The sequence below is a fragment of the Ochotona curzoniae genome, unplaced genomic scaffold, assembly GCF_017591425.1.
Source record: "Ochotona curzoniae isolate NIBS_2020 unplaced genomic scaffold, NIBS_Ocur_1.0 scaffold_3223, whole genome shotgun sequence".
Classification (NCBI taxonomy): domain Eukaryota; kingdom Metazoa; phylum Chordata; class Mammalia; order Lagomorpha; family Ochotonidae; genus Ochotona; species Ochotona curzoniae.
Genome location: NW_024467108.1, coordinates 5,917,656 through 5,934,655, shown reverse-complemented (window position 1 = coordinate 5,934,655; position 17,000 = coordinate 5,917,656). Strand labels below are relative to the sequence as shown.

Here is a 17,000-nt window from a genome sequence, read left to right as displayed (position 1 = left end):
AAGCGCTGGACTCCTGGCTTTGGATCAGCTCAGCTCTGGATGTGGTGATCACCGGGAATAAACCAGCAAATGGAGCCTCCATCCCCTAGTTGGGTCTGACCTTGAAGTTCCCGGGAGGCCCTGTGCCTGTCTGCTAGGGTTAGGCCAGTCTGTAATTGTGTCCTCCCCTCTCCTTTCCTTCCCTCCTCTTCTCCCACCCCATGACTGGGACTCAGCCCATGTGGCAAACACTAGGCCCATGCCCGGGTGGTTTTTGGGAAAGCCACTTATCTACAACGTTCTCCTGAGGGGGTTCATGCCCACGTGTGTGCCCGTACGTGCACACCCACCTGCAGATTGGGCTGATCAGTGCACTGGGTGGTATGTATGCCAGGTCTACCAGCTGTGAGCTGCTTGCATGCCAGATGTGGCAGGTGCACAGTCGAGCCTTGTCTTCATTCCAGCTGCTGTTGGCAACACGTTCTGCATGTGCAGTGCACACCTGAGAGTCGGAATGCTATAGTGTGTGTGTGTGTGTGTGTGTGTGTGTGTGTGTGTGTGTGTGTGTGTGTACATCCGTGTGTAGAGACTGCATGGGAGTGTTTGTGGTTTGTGTGTCTGGCTGTCAATACGATGCTTGCTTGTATCTGTAAGTTGTGGTCCAGGGTGTCTTAGGCTGTTCCACAAGGTGTCTAGGAAGGTGAGGGGAGGGAGCATTAGGGAAGAACTCTCTCTAAAACCTGGCCACTTCCTCCCTCTGCTCTGCCTTCCTTAGGCCCCCCTCACCCCACTTGAGCGAGAAGAGAGAATACGACCCTCCACACAGAGCTGACAGACGGCAGGCTTGTCCCCTTGCTTTAGTCAATGACAAAAGATATCGATGCTGGTGATCCCATAAGCTTACATTGCCCAGCTGTGTCATGGTTGTCTCGGTTTGGGTATACACATGGTGACTTTCAGATAATGGCAATACCAGCCAGCAGCATCATTCTCGGATTGAAAGCCACACGTGGCTCTAACTGTTCTTTCAGCGAATGCATGCTGTGTCATGAGACAATAGGAATGTTAACTGGGTCTCCTCCCACAGGACGCGTCCACAACACGGTCCCCTTGCTGCTCAACGTTCCCTGGACGACCTCACGGGGGCAGGGAGGAGAAGGGGGTCTGCCAGCGATGCAGGACCACTCCTAACCCAACTGACCAGACTCTCCTCCTGGACAGGGGCCCAGCAATCTATCCTGAAGGTCCTTAGGCTCCTGCCACTTTTGGTGCAGGTTGAGAAGAGGCAGGGAGGGACCAAGGAAAGTGGCTATGGACCAAGAGTGCTCCGGACTCCTAGGAGGATGGCTCCACCCTCTGCCACCCTTTTCAGAGCAGGGGTCTTTGAGCTGCCCCAAGGTGGGTGTCCCCTAGGTGCCAGGGAACCTGTTACTGGAAGCTCTGACCACTGGGAGACAAACAGGATTCACCAGGAGCTGGGCATCACGCCGAAGTTGGGAAGGCAGCTCCAGGGTACTATGGGAGGCACAGGGCATCCCCCGGGGATCCCAGCCCTGCCCCATCCCTCCCACAGAGGCAATTACAGCTGGGCTACACCCCTGCCCTGGTGCCCTGAGCTGACAGTGCCAGCTAACTCCCTAACTGGGCTGGACCAAGGCTGTGGCCTCCATTCCCATGGTCCCCTGCAGTGACCCACATGGAAGGAACCTCACAGTCATGGCACTGACCCAGCCCTAGACTGCTGCTGCGTCCCACAACCCAGGCCTCACTGCAGGACCCTCCCACCCACAGAGGACATTTCCCCTCCACACGAATACTCAGGGCTGCTCTTGCAGCTGTGCTGTGCTGCTGGCAGCCTCACTGCTCTGTGCCGCCACCTGCAACCCTCAGAGCTGCGCCAGGGCTCCTGGGGTGGCAGCCACATCCCCTGGGGCGGGCCTTGATGCACCTGCTGTGAGCTGGGAGAGGGGGCTTCTTGGGGTCACCCACCAGGCCCAGGGCCCAGACAGTGAAAGCCCGGCTCAGTCACTAAGGGCACAGCAGGCTTGACTCCCAAATGGTTAAATTGGGGCACAGGGAGCCATGCGTGGCTGGAAGGGGCCTAGCCATGGGTTCCCAGCAGCCCAGGCACACCATAAGCTGCGGTTTCACGCTTGACGGCTCGGCACAGAGTCAAGCTGCGGAGACGCTTCCAATCCTGTTCTGCCTTGCTTGCTAGCTCTTCTTACCCCCTCCTCCCTGGGGGCCCCTGAGAGCCTCCCCAGCCCTGCACCCCAGTCCCCACTGATGAGACTCCAAACCAGGAGCCACCTGTGTGGCAGCAGTGGTAATGGAGGGGCGAATGGGCACTAGCACCTTGGGCCCTGGCCTTTTAGTGCCCACTGAGGGCTGGAAACAGCTGGACAGGGCTCTGGCCACAACCCTGCAGCCTGGAAGCTAGAGGTGTCCTTAGAGAGTGCCCATAGCACCCTGTCCTCTCCACTGTAACCCAGGCAAGTCAGAGGGTCTCCTGAGCCCCTACCCCCACTCCTCCCATGATGGGGACTACGGCCAATTCCTCCCTTGATGTGAATCAAATAGGGCCATTGGCCAGGGCCTGTTCCCTCAGTCCTCCACATTGCCATGCCCCATGCCAGCCCTTGAGGGGCCAGGGACACCCAGCCGTCCCTTCATGCCTTTTGCTGCCCAAGCCACATGTTGATTCTCGATCCGCCTACGCCCCACAGCTGACACCAGCCACAGCTGCCATCCCTCCCCCTGCCCCTCCAGGAGGTTGCTTAGGGGAGCTGTGAACCAAGTGTGTGTCCCCCCAGGGGGCAGAGGAGGCTGACAGGGGAAGATCTGGGGAACCCTGGGTTCTGCTCCACAGGGCAGAGCCCCCACCAAGGCTGTCGGGGGAACTCCCTGACCCCCAAGAGCCCACGTGGGTGCCCGGCAAGAGGCAGGTCTGGCTGGGGGGCAGGAGGCCTGGCTCCACATGCTGTGTGACTTGGCCACTTATGCAACCTCCCTGAACCTTGGCTCTGTCCTGGCCCACAGCGGGTATTCAGCACCAAACAATGGAAACTGCACTGTGGGGAGGGGGCTGTCCATGGTGTGAGGGGCCTTCCCTCTTGGGTTTTGTAGTTAGAGAGGGACGGACAGCAAAGCTTCAAGGGGGTGCAGCATCAAGTCCACCATCCCCAGGGTGCCCCCAGTGCCTTTCACAACCCCTAGCTAGCTCCTGGGTGGGACTGTTCAGTTTATAACTGGGGTTAAGGTAGGATCCTCCCCAGGTGGGGAATCTAGGGGGGTAGATGGGAGGGGGGAGCCCAGGGCCTACCCTAGCTCCTCTCTCCAAATGCAAGTTCTGAAAACACAGGGGAAGACATGCCTCCTGCCTTCTCCAATGGGTACACAAGACATGGAAACCTCGCCCACAAAATGCTGGGCTAGGAAGCCAGTTTCAGTTAGCCCTGATGGTCTGGGAAAAAAAAAAGTCGCCCCCCTTGCGCTGGCTGCCAGGCCACTGCAGCCCTGCCCATGGTTCCCCCACACCCTGCCTGCTTGCAGACTCCAGCTCAGCCTCCCAGCCCTGACCGTCAAGGCCACCGACTCCAATGGTCATCCCCTGGGGTCTCTTGGCAAGTCTGGAAGCTTCGGCAGGACAAGTGACGGAGTTTTTTCTGCCAGTTACCTGGGGCCTGGTAGGACAGAGGGATTGGGGGGGGGGCCAGGCCCTCTGCCAGGGGAACACTTATATATCACCATATCTCATCTTCATGCCAAGCCAGGCCATCAGGGCTGGTTTTGGTTTTTATAGATCAACACACTGAAGTCAGAATGACTGAGTAACCTGCCAAAAGTCACATGGCATCTATGTGATGGAGGAGGGGCTGCCGAGAAGTTCCCGGATCCAGCACAGGTCCCAGGAGGCAAAAGGGGTGGGGGCAGGGGGGCTCGCTTGACTGCCCACACATCTCCAAATCATGCAGAGCCCCATCCAAGGTGGAACCCCAAGGACTCACCATAGCCACAGCCTCTGGGTGCAGGCCCCAGCCTGGATCTCCTCCCTGGCGGGACGCTTAGCATCCATTGGATCATGGGGTAGACCAGCCAGGGCCTGGGAAAGCACAGATCTGAGGCCTGGAGGACTGGAGGGTGTGTTGGGAGGTGGGAAGCAGGAGGCTTGGATCCTCCTCCCTAACCCTGTAGGGGTCCCTAGCAGCACACCACCCGCCACCTCAGGGCAGCCGGGGGCCACTCCTTAGAGAGCCTTGCCAGGTCTCCTCCAAGACCAGGTTAGACCCCAGGGCTCTCCGGCTGGCGCATGCCTGCACAGGTTGGTTTGCTCTGGGGAGTGGAGGAGAGCAAGAAGAGGGTCTTGGGAAGCCAATGGTGATGACCAGCTTCAGCCCGATTTGCCAGCAGTCCTTGGGGGGAGGGGGGGTGTCACTGTCAGGCCAGGAAAGTGGAGGACCTAGCCCACTCTCAGGGCTGGTGGTTGTTGGGAAGGAGGGATACTGTCCCCTTTGTCCCAAGATCTGGAGGGCGGTATGACCCCCATCCTGAACTGCCACCCAGCAGAGCACAGTAGTGGGGGGCTACCTGGGAGAAGGCTGCCTTCAGTCCCCAGCAAGGCCACCCTCCATCAGGGACTACACCCCACGGCTCAGAGCTGCTTGACTTCGGGGAGAACTGCCAATGAGCCCTGCTCCTTCCGCCCCACTCGTCTGCTGTCTCACACGCTCGGTTTTGATGGATGGATTCACCCTGTCCCTCACACAGCCACAGCTCAGCCACCTGACAGCAGCGGATGCTGACCCAGTCCAGGAGCGGAGGGAGGAGGATTCCAGAGTTCAGTCCAGCGAGCCGAGTGACCGCCGGGCCGCGCGGCGCCCTGCGTGCGGGACACCCCTCCGCGGCCGCCCCGATGGTCCGTGCGGGTCACTTCCTTCCTCGGCCCGCCCGCTGGCCCTCCAGCTTGCCCCGGGCGGCGCCGACAGCTGGGAAACGGGGGCCAGGCCGGATTTCCTTCGCGGACCAGCGGTCGGTGGAGCCACCCGGGCCAAGGGACCCTCGGGGGGCCTGGGGCGCTCGGCACCTGCGGTTGCCCGCGCCGCCCTCGCTGCCTCGGCGCGTGCTGGCGACTCGAGCTGCGCGCCGGCCTCCCGGCCCTGCCCGCGAGGGTGGAGACGCCTCGGTCCCCACCCCCACGCCGCCCCGACGCCGCGTCCCGGGAGGGCTGCAGGGCGCTAGGACCGCGCGGCGGCGCCGAGGGGGCGGGGGCGGGCCGGCGCTCGCGAGCTTTAAATGGGCGCCGGGCGGGCCCCCTCGCGGGTCGGCTCCCGTGGGGCAGCGGAGCGGCCGTGCGCCTCGTCGGGCCGGGACCCGGGGCCTGGCGCCGGGCGGGACCGGGGCGCCGGGCGGGACCGGGGCAGGTGTGCGCACGATGCGCCGGGGCGGCCAGCCAGCGGAGCGCCGGACGCGCTGAACCCAGGTAAGAACTGCCCGGGGTCCCCCGAGGAGCGCTGTCCCGCGTGGGTCGCAGCCGGGGACGGGGCTTGCTCCTCGGGGCGCACGCCGAGCGGAGCGGGGCAGGACCCTCCCTTGTCCTTTTCCACCGGAACGCCTGGAAGGTTGTTTCTCTCATCCCAAGCTGAGGTCGGTGGTATGCCCATTTGACAGCTGGGCAGACCGAGGCTGAAGGCTCCGGGGGGGCTGCCCTGGGAACACCCCGCTGGTCGAAAGCACACCCCGATTTGAATTGAGGTCTCCCGCAGCCTCTGCGCTCGAGGCCGGCTGGGCTCATTCGCATGGCTCCTGCGCATCTCTGCCATCTGTGCCGAGGTGGGGCGGTCCTACTGCGGGACCAGGGCTTGGGGCACCCCTTCCTTGAGGGTTCAGGAGTGGGAGGGACCCCGCCTTCCGCCACCCCAGAAGCCTGGAATTCCGCCGTGGCTGCCGCATTCCTCTGGGTTAAGGTCTAATTCCCCGTGGGGCGCACGTGTCTCTGGAGCAGGCTGGCCTCGCTGATTCACTGCCCAGAGCAGCAGGCCTCCTGGGACCCCCGCCCCACCCCTCCCGCGGGCCCGGAGAGCCTCAGCAGCGGGTACCTGTGTGTGTGTGTGCTTCTGTGTGTGCGTGTGCGTGTGTGTGTGTGTGTGTGGAGGGCCTTGGCCGGGTCAGATGAGGAACCAGGCAGAGGGACGGGATTCTGCCACAGGGCCTCTTCTTCGGGCTGCCTGCGTGGCTTAGGATAAGTCACCTCTTTCCAGCTCCTGTTCTCCTGCGCCATAGGGGTGCAGGGTTCTCCCGGGGGGACTGGAGAAAACAGCCTGGGGGGCCAGGGGTTGTGAAGACCTGGGCAAACCCAAGGCAGCTCCAGAACGCTTATGGAGCCTGCAGCCCTTAGAGGCAGCCCACCTTGCCCAGCCTCCCTCTCCTGGGTTGGGAGATGGGAGCAGTGGCTTCCCTGGTTGGGTGGCTTTGGATGGTAAAGGTCACATGCTGGGAAGAGTGTCTGACACCCTTATCTAGGGAGGTGGGCTCCGGTCCCACCCCTCAGCCTCTTTCTCCCGGATATCCTTTGCCACGGCTCTGAGTCAGTCCTCAGCTGTCCCTTTCCTTTCCTTTCTGGGTCTCCCTCCTCAACACACCTCACCCCGGGGTGCTCACCCCTTGTGGTCATCATCCACTCATCATTATCATCACCACCAGTACCTCCGTGGCCACTCTCCATCTGTCATCGCTGTGGCTGGGGTAGCCGGCAGGGCCTGAGTGGTGGGGTTTACCCATGAGCCTGGGCTCAAGTGACCCAGACCCCTCGGGGACCACTCATTGTGGGGGTCCCTGTGAGCTGCGAGAACAGGCCCACCTAGGGGTGGGGATGGACAGAGAGGGAGGAGGTGGTGGCCCCTGAGCGCTGAACCCCAGCCCTGCCCTATGCTCTGAGTGGGTTCTGCCTTGCTCTGCCTCCCAGACACTGCCACTGTAAGCAGCACCTGCCCAGTTGGCCCCGGTCCCCTTAGGATCAGAAATGAGTGATCAGGAACTGAAGGCTGCAAGGGGTGGAGGGAGAGCATTCCAGGTCCTGGGGAACAGCAGGGCAAGGTGCAGAGGCAGGAGCGGATCTGGCTGTGTCTGGGATTTGCTGGAAGGGAAACAGTGACAGAGAGATGACCCTCCCTGAAAATCTCCCGGCAGCGGAGGCGTGCCACTCTGGCTGCTTCCAATAAGGGGTTGGTGGACATAACCAGACTGCCAGGGCCTGGGAGGCAGCTGTGCTCAGTGATGGGGGAGGGAGCTGGGCAGACTTGGGGTCAGACCTGCTGATGGCAAAGAGGGATGTAGCACAGAGGGGAGGGAGGGTTGAGGACCTCTGTCACCATGTCACTGAGACTGTCAGTTCTTGGCTGGTCCTGGACTCTGGGTCTCAGAGGAGTGGGCGCTGGGAACACGTGGCAATGTACCCAACGGAAACTCAGAGGGCCCCAGGATGTGGCCCACACCTAGGGACCCAAAGAGGCTCCTCTAAGGAAGTGACTCCAAAGCAGAGGGAGACGATGGTGAGGGAGAGGAGGCTGGGGAGAACAGGCAGGCAGAGGAGCTTGCCGTGCAGCGTGCTGTGTAAGAGCAGCCCAGGGTCTCCGAGCACGCAGAGGGGTGTGGCCATGAGGGGCAGCTAAGGTTGCAGCTTAGGGTGGTGCTCGTGAGTTCAAGCAGGAGAGAACCCTGGAGCCACATTCACTTGGAGCCAAGTTCACCACTTAGTGGTTGATCACAGTCACATCCCTCCCAAACCCTCTCACAAAATCCCAATTCAGCATGTGTTTGTGGAGCACTTACTAGGTGAGGCTGATAATGTCGCTGCCAGAGGAGTCAGACTGGCTTGGCCTACTGCTGGTTATCTGTATGACCTTGGGCAGGTTGCTTTAAGTCCCCAAACTACCCAACCCTGAACCTCATTTTTCCCTTCTGTGAAATGGGAGTAGTGATAACAGAACTCAGTCATCCAGCCATTGTGAGTGAATGTCCAGTGTAGAGAGGAGCGCCCAGGGCATGGGGACTCCCAGGTGACTCTCGAGTAGCACACATCTCATTCGCACCTCAACTGAGCTTGCTGTGGGTGTTGCTGACCTCAGAGAAGGAAGCTGAGGCGCTGAGCGGTGCAGCGGTGGCTGGCGCACAGCCATGGGGCAGGTCCAGAGGAGGGGTCAGATGGAGCAGATCTGAGTCCAGTGCTCGTTCCAGGAGGGCTTCGGGAGTTCTTCTTTGGCAACCCTCCCCATACAGATTTTGGTCACTGCCGGGCGCGTGTGTGTGTGTGTGTGTGTGTGTGTGTGTTCATGCACATATGCCTCAGTCCCAGTACATAGCTGGAGATGAGGCTTTCCATACAGGACTGACTAAATGAGATGGATGGATTGGCTTGTGCACCCCTGGTGCTCAGCTAGGGTCCTCACTGAGGGAGTGAGCCCCCCCCCCAGCCCCTCAGCAGCACTGGGATCCACCCTGCAGGGGGAGGACTCTGTTATCCCCTCATTTCCCCCCACCCACTCTGGCTGCCTTGACAGGAAGGGCCAGCCCCTTAGACCCGAGTGTGGCCACCTCCCTGCCCTGCTGCACAGCCCATGGCTTCAGTGAAAGTGCAGGGCCCCGTGCGCTGCTGGGGAAACCAGCAGTAGTGCTGCTGGGGCAGGGCTGTCCTCCTGGCAGACTTCCTGCCCAGGGAACAATGGCAAGGGCTGGAGACTTGGAGAATCAAAAGAAACGGGCAGAATAACATGGGGAGGGAGGGGCCAGGGCCCAGAGGGACAGAGCTGCACGTGGGGCCTGAGGGGCTGGCACGGGAGACCTGCTTGTGACCCTGGGGTGAAAGCTGAATCAGAGCCTGTCTCCCTGCCTCCTGTATGGCCCGGGGCAGCCCACAGGGTCTCTGTGTCTCCTGTGCACCCTCTCCTCACTCTTGAAAACCCACATGTGACCAAGCCACACCCTGCTCCAGAACTCACTTCTCCTAGGTATGGCCCAAATCCCCGGGACCCGAGGTCAGAATCACTGTGAGCAGCCACTGTGGTCCCTGCTTCACTCCCAGCTGGGACCCAGGGTCCGAGGCCAGCTGCAGGCAGGGTGGGACAGTGCGGGTAACTGTGGCAAGGAGCTAAAAGACTAACCGAGCCCCTTTTCCTCCCTGTCCCCCACACAGAGCCATGAGCCCCCAGATCCTGCTGCTGCTGACCGTGCTCACCCCAGGCCTGGCCACCTCCCAGCAGCGACTCAAGATGCCCTGTAAGATGGTAAGCTCTGCCCCAGCAGGGAAAAGGCCACCTGAGGTCCCTGTCACCCTGGGTCCCCCGACCCCAGCCCCAGAGGCCGGAGCTTAGATGCATTGCAAGAGGAGAGCGAGTGTAGCCTGGCTGCATTTAGCAAGCACCTGCTAGAATGCTGCAGGTGTTTGTGCCCACCAGTGCTGCCAGGTTAACACCATGGTCCCCAAACTCTGAAGGAGGAAGCTGAACCTCAGGTTAGATGCCTCCAAGGTCACTCAGCTGGGCACAGTAGGGTCCCTAAGCTTTCTCTGCAGGGCGGTTGGTCTAGCTGGGAGAATGAAGGGCAAACCAGCTGGGAGGGGCTGCTCCGGACTGATCCCTCCTGGGGAAAAATCCTGTTCCTTAGCTGAGTAACTTGACTTGGGCCTGCCTGCTCGGATGCTGCTCACCTGTGACCGCTTAGGTTAAATGTTGCTTCCTCCAGGAAGCCCCCCTGGCCCTTCTCAGGGAATGTTTTCTCCCCTGTGCTTCTGCAGTCCCCCAGCTGCCCTCCTCACCCACTCCAAGCACATACCTGAGCTGCTGGGGATGGTTGATGGTACCTGAGGACCAGATGTGAGTCACATTTGCTTGTTCCTGCCCCAAGCCAAGAAGAATCCCAAAGTTGCCGTGAGCCTGGAATGGCAGGGGAGGAGGAGCACATCCAGGTCCACGGGCAAGGCTGGCAGTTGGGGAAGTCAAGGCGGGCATGGATGGGCGGAGAGCACAGGCCCTGCAGCAGCGCTCACTGGACACAGGACGGTGGTGAGGCTTGCGTGTACCCACTCACGGCATCACCCTTGCTGCTCCTCAGAGGCCCTCAGGGAGTCTCAGATACCAGATGCCAGCAAACACAGACTCATCCTCTGCCTTGGGGAGGCCCTGCTCAGAGAGGTGCTGGCAGAGGGCCGGTGGGCTGAGCTGTGGCATCTGGGATTGTAAGACAGCAGAAAACACACAGAAGGGTCTGAGCAGAGTTCCCAGGGAGGAGGGGACAGAGTCAAGATTTGAACCTGGCCAGCCGTTGTGCTGCCCACGGCTTGGCGCCTCCTTTCCAGCCTGTCTCCCAGATGCAGGTGACATGGGTGACATGTCCTGCCCCCTGCTGAGAAGGAAGCAGCTAGAATGCTGACGTGTCCTGGCAGCCCAAAGAACCAGCCAGTGCCCTGGGCTCTGCTGTGGACAGTTCCCCTGGCTGCCTTCCCACCAAACCAGCTGAGGCTGGGAGCTGAGGGCGGGGCGGGGCTCTGGCCTTCAGGTTCCATCCCAGCAGGCCTGAGGGACCAGCAAGTCTCTGGCCCTGGAAGGAAGTAGTCGTGGGTCCTTCAGTGCTTCCGTCCTTCTGGCTCCAGTGCTCAGGAGCTGGGGCCCTGGAGATACTGGGTGTGTAGGTAACCTCCCTGGCTGCTCTATGGGCAGTGCCTGGGGGAGTTTGCAGGTGCTGACCAGCTGGGAGGCCCTGGCGGTGAAACCCACTTCACCTGCCCCTTGGGGAAAGGAAATTGCCTGCACGAGTTCCAAGGTCAGGCTTTGGCAGCCTCAGCCTCCACTGAAGCCTTAGAGCAGTGACGTGGAGTTGAGGTCAGCCTGGCACAGAACTGGTGTCTGGCAACAGGGGTGGTCACTGCATCTCTGGTACAGACTCTTCTCTAAGTCAGGGTGTCCCTGGGGGCTGAGGGTGGTGACGAGGAATCTCTGCCTGATGGTCCCAGTGAGGGGTTGGAGAGAAGGAGCGTGGATGGACAAGGTGGCTGGGCTGGGAGTCCAACTGCAGGGGTCTCCCTGAGTCTCTGTGAAGTCACCCCTCCTGGAGAGAGCAGGCCCCATCCACATGCTGGATGGCGCCACACACAGATGCCCGGGGGTAGGCAGCAGCATCCTTTGCCTGTATCCTGTGGGCCAAGTCCAAGGCAGCCACATCAGCCAAGCCAGTTCTGTTCAAGGTGATCTCACCATCTAGCAGGTTCCCTACCACTACCGCAGTCACAGGGCAGGAAGATAAAGCTGTGAGAGGAGAAGCAGTCAGGAAGGGCTCCCTGGTGGAGAAGACTCTGCAGCTCAGCTTGATGAGTGTATGACTCAGGTCTGGTGGTTGTGGCCTAACCAGCATAGGAAAGAGGCCCAGAGGTGGCAGTGGGAGGATGTGATGGGCAGTGGTCAAATGGGGGCAGGTGGATGGGGGAGGATGAGTGGGGAGGGTACAGGTCCATAAGGACCACAGATAGCCTTCAATGCCCGTTGAGGGTCTTGGATGTTGCCCTGGAGGGTTTCAGGAGCACAGCAGGCTCAGAGTGGAACTTCAGCTGTTTGTACACATTTAACAGGTAGAGGGTGAGCGGGGTGTGGAGACGGAGCAGGAGCAGGCGAGACAGGCTGCAGCAGGCTGACCCTCTCTGCTGGGCCCCGGGGAGCTGGAAGAAAGCCCTACCTTTGCACAAAGCATCTAGTCCCAGGAAGATGAGAGGGTTTTGGTTGTTACCTGGGGATGAGTATCTGTCAGCTCTCACGGGCTGGGGTCTCTGGGGTCCTCTCTGAGCGATCGGATCAGATGGGTCGGCTGTCTGGCTGTGGCAGTAGAAGGAAGATATGGGAGTGGGAGCTGGGGCAGGTGGAACCGTTCGCTTACTGTGGCACCAAAGTGGCAATGTGACGCCATGAAGATCACAGGCAAATTCACAATCATGTACCAAAGAATGTGGGTTGGCCCCCTGGTCATCTTTCCCTGTTCCCTGCCCATCCTTCCACCTCCAGGGGCCGCCTCTGCAGAGCTGGTTCCAGGCCTCTACTCCACAGGCTGGTAACTCGCTGTGGGATCCCAAGGAAGGAGACCGAGAGAACTGATGACCAGAGTGCAGATTTAATTACTCCTCTGGAAATGACTTCCAGCACCATTGCCAACCTCATGTCAGCCATGGGACCATGAGGACCCACAGAAGGGACCCAGATGTGCCACTAAGAACCCGGGATCCCTGCGTGCTGTCACTACTTTCTGTGTCACTCTGGGTGATGCGTGGCTGTGTCCTGTAACCTGGGCTTGTCATTGGGGGTTTTTCTCTGTCACTTTGGCCTTACCTCTGTCCATCATCTCTGCATCCATCCACTCATCAGACCCTTCCTGAGGCTCACCCTGTGCCCAGCACGGTGCCAGGGGCCAGAGCCAGAAGCAGGGACTGGGTCGTGGTAAAGGAGAGTCCAGCAGGTAGCCAGCATTGCACAGGAGCGGCATAATCACCCCTGGAGACACAGGTCCCGCTGCGCCCATTAACATCAGCTGCCCTCCCTCCGCAGGTGGCCAATGAGGCCTTGTGCCAGAACCTGGGTCTGCTGCAGGTGCCTGCCCTGGTGAAGTCCGACATCCAGGCCCTCGACCTGTCTGCAAACCAGCTGCAGAGTGTCCTGGTCGCGCCCCTGGGCCTCTACAAGGAACTCCGCCGTCTGGACCTGAGCGCCAACGAGATCAGCTTCCTGCAGCCAGGCGTCTTCCAGGCCCTTCCCCAGCTGGAGCACCTCAACCTGGCTCACAACCGCCTGGCGGCAGGTACCACACTCAACACCACCGGGAGCCTGAGTCCCCTGCCGCTCGTGACCTCCCTCGACCTGTCTGGGAACAGCTTGTACAGCGACCTGCTGGAGCAGCTGCTGGGTGAGGCGCCGCGCCTGCGTAGCCTCTCGCTAGCCGAGAACAGCCTCACGCACCTGGGCCGCCACACCTTCCGAGGGCTGCCGGCACTGGAGCACCTGGACCTGCACAGCAACGTGCTGATGGACATCGAGGATGGTGCCTTCGAGGCCCTGCCCCGCCTGACCCACCTCAACCTCTCCAGGAATTCCCTCACCTGCATCTCCGACTTCAGCCTGCAGCAGCTGCGGGTGCTGGACCTGAGCTGTAACAGCATCGAGGTCTTCCAGACAGCGGCCACTCAGCCCCCGGCCGAGTACCAGCTCGCCTGGCTGGACCTGCGCGAAAACAGGCTGCTCCAGCTCCCTGACCTGGCCGCGCTCCCCAGACTCATCTACCTGAACATGTCCAACAACCTCATCCGGTTCCCGGCAAGCTCGCCCCAAGGTGGTGAGGACGGTGACGGCCCAGGCCCTGTAACAGTACCTTCCCGGCCCCTGGAAGCTCCCAGCAGCAGTGGCAGCTGGAACACTAGCAGCCAGCCCCTCTCCCAGCTCCTGAATTTGGATCTGAGCTACAATGAGATCGAGCTGGTGCCCCTCTCCTTCCTGGAGCACCTGACTTCCCTACGCTTCCTTAACCTCAGCCGCAACTGCCTGCAGGCTTTCGAGGCACAGCACACGGGTGCCCTGCCCTGCCTGGTGCTCCTGGACCTCAGTCACAACGCACTGCAGGCACTGCACCTGGGCACCAAGGCCTTGGGCTCCCTGCGGACGCTGCTGCTGCAGGATAATGCCCTGCGGGACCTGTCCCCACACACCTTTGCTGGCTTGGCCAGCTTGCAGAGGCTCAACCTGCAAGGTAACCGGGTCAGCCCTTGCGGGGGAACAGGGGAGCCCACACCCCCGGGCTGCGTAGGCTTCTCTGGCCTCTCCTCCCTACGCGTGCTGAACCTGGTGGATAACGGAATGGAGGTGCTCAGGGCGGGGGCCTTCCTGCGCACTCCGCTCAAGGAGCTGGACCTGTCTGGCAACCCTGGGCTGGAGGTGGCCACGGGGGCCCTGGCGGGCCTCGAGGCTTCCTTGGAGGTCCTGGCACTTCAGGGCAATGAGCTGGCCGTCCTACAGGTGGACCTGCCCTGCTTCAGCTGCCTCAAGCGGCTGAATCTGGCCGGGAACCGTCTCAGCCACCTGCCTGCCTGGACACAAGCCGTTTCGCTGGAGGTGCTGGACCTGAGGAATAACAGCTTCAGCCTCCTGCCAGGCAGTGCCATGGGTGGCCTGGAGACCAGCCTGCGGCGCCTCTACCTGCAGGGCAACCCACTCAGCTGCTGTGGCAATGGCTGGCTGGCTGCACAGCTACACCGAGGGCGCGTGGACGTTGACGCCACACGGGGCCTCACCTGCCGCTTTGGCTCCCAGGAGGAAGTGTCCCTGAGCCACGTGCGTCCCGAGGACTGCGAGAAAGGAGGGCTCAAGAATGTCAACCTCATCCTCCTCCTCACCTTCACACTGGTTTCCGCCGTCCTGCTCACCACGCTGGCCACCTGCTGCTGCATGCGTAGGCAGAAGTTTCACCAACAATACAAAGCCTAGGGAAGCCTGAGAACCTTCCAGACCAATGGGTAGGGGAGCCCAGGGGCCCAGGGGGTGACTGACTTCAGGTCCCAAAGGGAGGCTGACGTGCAAGGACCCTGACATCTGACCCCCACCCCGAGCTCCTTTCCATAGGACCCATTGTGTCAGCCCATGATCCACATAGGATTCAGCATGGCACGCCAGAAGATGGGTGGTCAGGGGTGACAGAATAAAGCTGACCCCTCAGATCTACACATCTTCAGCGAACACCCGTGTCCTCCCACACTCTGCTCCAGGCACTGAGGACATCAGGAAAACATGTCTGTGTCCTCCAGGCTCCTCTGGGAGGGGGACACTGCCGTGCGACCACGGCTCTGCTGCATTCCCCCACTGCCACCATGCCCTGCCACCCCAGGCTGGTGCTGTGCCCAGACAAGGGAGCCAGGAGGGTATGCATGACATGTTTCCTGGCAGACTGTTTGTCACATCTGCTGATAATGACTGTTAGCCTCTGGCAAATGCAGAACTGGAGCCTGGGAGTTGGTCCTGGATCCAGGGCTGGGAGGCCAGGAGCTGTGGTAGCTCCCACAGGATCTGCTTAACAGCTGGCAGCCCCCTGGGCTTGGCCAAGCCCCCTGGTCATTCTCTTCCTGCTGTCACCCCCACCCCATACACTCTCCAGGTGCACACCCCATCCCCAAGGCCCGTGGGTTCCCTTGCTGCATCCTGGCCCTGCTCTGGCTGCTGGCTGCCACTGTTTCATGCCCACCTTGGAAGCCTGGGTGCAGGGCCCAGCCTTGGGCCTGCCAGCCTCAGGGACAGAGGTGTTTATCCTCATCTCATGGAAGAGGAAACTCGGGCTCCCAAGATCCCCCCACTGTATTCCCCCAGCTGAGCCCCGGGGAGCTGAGCCTCGGGTCCCTCTTTCTGTCCCTGCAACCCATACTAGGTTGCTGCAAGGGCCGGAGGCTGCTGAGGGCACAGAAAGTGGCCCATGGTACCCCGACAGGGCCCAAGCACCTGTGCTGTCCATGCCCTGTCTTCCTTCACTGCCTCAGTTTCCCCTCTCCCTCCCTTGCAGGCTGGTGTGGGTTCTTCTTCCTCTTCTTGCCCTGGCCTAACATCCTTTCCTGTCCCTCCACTGAGCTTCATGCGGGGATTGGTACTCATCAGTCCGAATTCCCCACTGCACAGAACGGAAAACTGAGGCTTCACAAGGGTGGGAGTGGTTCTGTTGCTAACCCTGCAGGGTTTATTTTTCCCTCTAGACAAAGCCCATGCAGATAATCCCAGGCCTCCCTGCTGGGGAATCAGGGGCCATCTGTGAAGAAGGGGAGCACTAGGCCCAGCCATCCCATGTGGTGTCCATCCTCTTCCTCAAGCCCCTGCCTGGCCCAAGCTGGGACCCTGACAGGTGCTCAGTGATGGGTGAGGAAATAAAAATGCCACCTCTGCGCCCCATTGTACAGATGGGAGAACTGAGGTCTCTGCCATGGGTAGAGCCTGATGTCCTGCCCCAGCCTGGGTCCTGATGAGGAGACCACAGTCATGGGCACTATTGCACACAACACTATGTCAGGTTCAGAGAGAAGGCGCCTGTATCTGACCTTGAAAACACTACATGGTGCTGCTGTCTGTCTCCCCCCGGGGGCCGGGCCACAACCCCGCCTGTGGGACCCGCTCTTTGTGTCATGAGTCTGAATGTATTAAAAAGTGATTTTTGGAGAACCTGTGGTCTGCCAACCCCTCCCCCGTGCATGGAAACCCTGCCTGTCTCGACTTCCCTTATCTCTCAGATCCCATGGCCTGGACCTTGGGGACCTCCACCACCATCACTGGCCTGCCACCCTGCTGCCCTCACACTGACCCACCCTTTCCTAGCCCCCTATTCTGGGAAAGCCATGGCTCCCACGTGTCCCCATCTGCTGCTGCCACCCTTCCCTTCAGGCCATGACTGGCCCCTCTCCTCCATTCTCAGAGGCACACTGTACCCTCCTGGGGTCCTCTGCCTCTCCCTGCCCTCATACAGTCACATCTTCCTCCCAGACTCTAGCAGGCCTCAAGTCCTGCCCACTTACCAAAAGCCTGGCATGATCCCGAAGCCACATGCCCTTTGCTCTGTAGTTCCCTGCAGTTTCCAGGCAGCTTCCCTCAGCAGTGTCCCCAAGTGCCCAGGCCCCTTATCCTCCATGACCCCATGCACACACACAGTCCCCTTTCCTACAGGCTACCATTTCCAGCTATGTGTGCTGTCTTCGTTCTGTCCCACAGAGGATGATAGCAGAGGCCTGAACCCTGGGAAGCAAGCAGGCCTGCCAGGGTCTCGCCGTGTGGCCAGCCCATCACTCTCCTCCTGAGTGCCCAAGCCCAAGGTTGCGGGCCTGCTGTGAAGGGAGCAGGCAGTGGAGTTGCAGAGCCTGGCTAAGTGTGCAACAAGAGCCTGGTACCTGCTCAGGCCCAGACCTGCTTCCCTGACCTTGACCTCCCCAATTACAGCTCCTATTCACAGCCTGTGCCTCATGCTCTTGTGACACG

At 60.8% G+C, this 17,000-nt stretch overlaps 1 protein-coding gene across 1 annotated transcript; it reads left to right on the top strand.

Annotated features, from left to right (window-relative positions):
* The first annotated feature begins 5,436 nt into the window (after window positions 1-5,436).
* Window positions 5,437-16,025, top strand: LRRC32 (leucine rich repeat containing 32). The gene is made up of 3 exons (XM_040964347.1): window positions 5,437-5,458; window positions 9,167-9,257; window positions 12,558-16,025. Exons 2-3 carry the CDS (start codon window positions 9,171-9,173, stop codon window positions 14,481-14,483), a joined length of 2,013 nt encoding a protein of 670 aa, XP_040820281.1. The 5' UTR covers window positions 5,437-5,458; window positions 9,167-9,170; the 3' UTR covers window positions 14,484-16,025.
* Window positions 16,026-17,000: the final 975 nt, after the last annotated feature.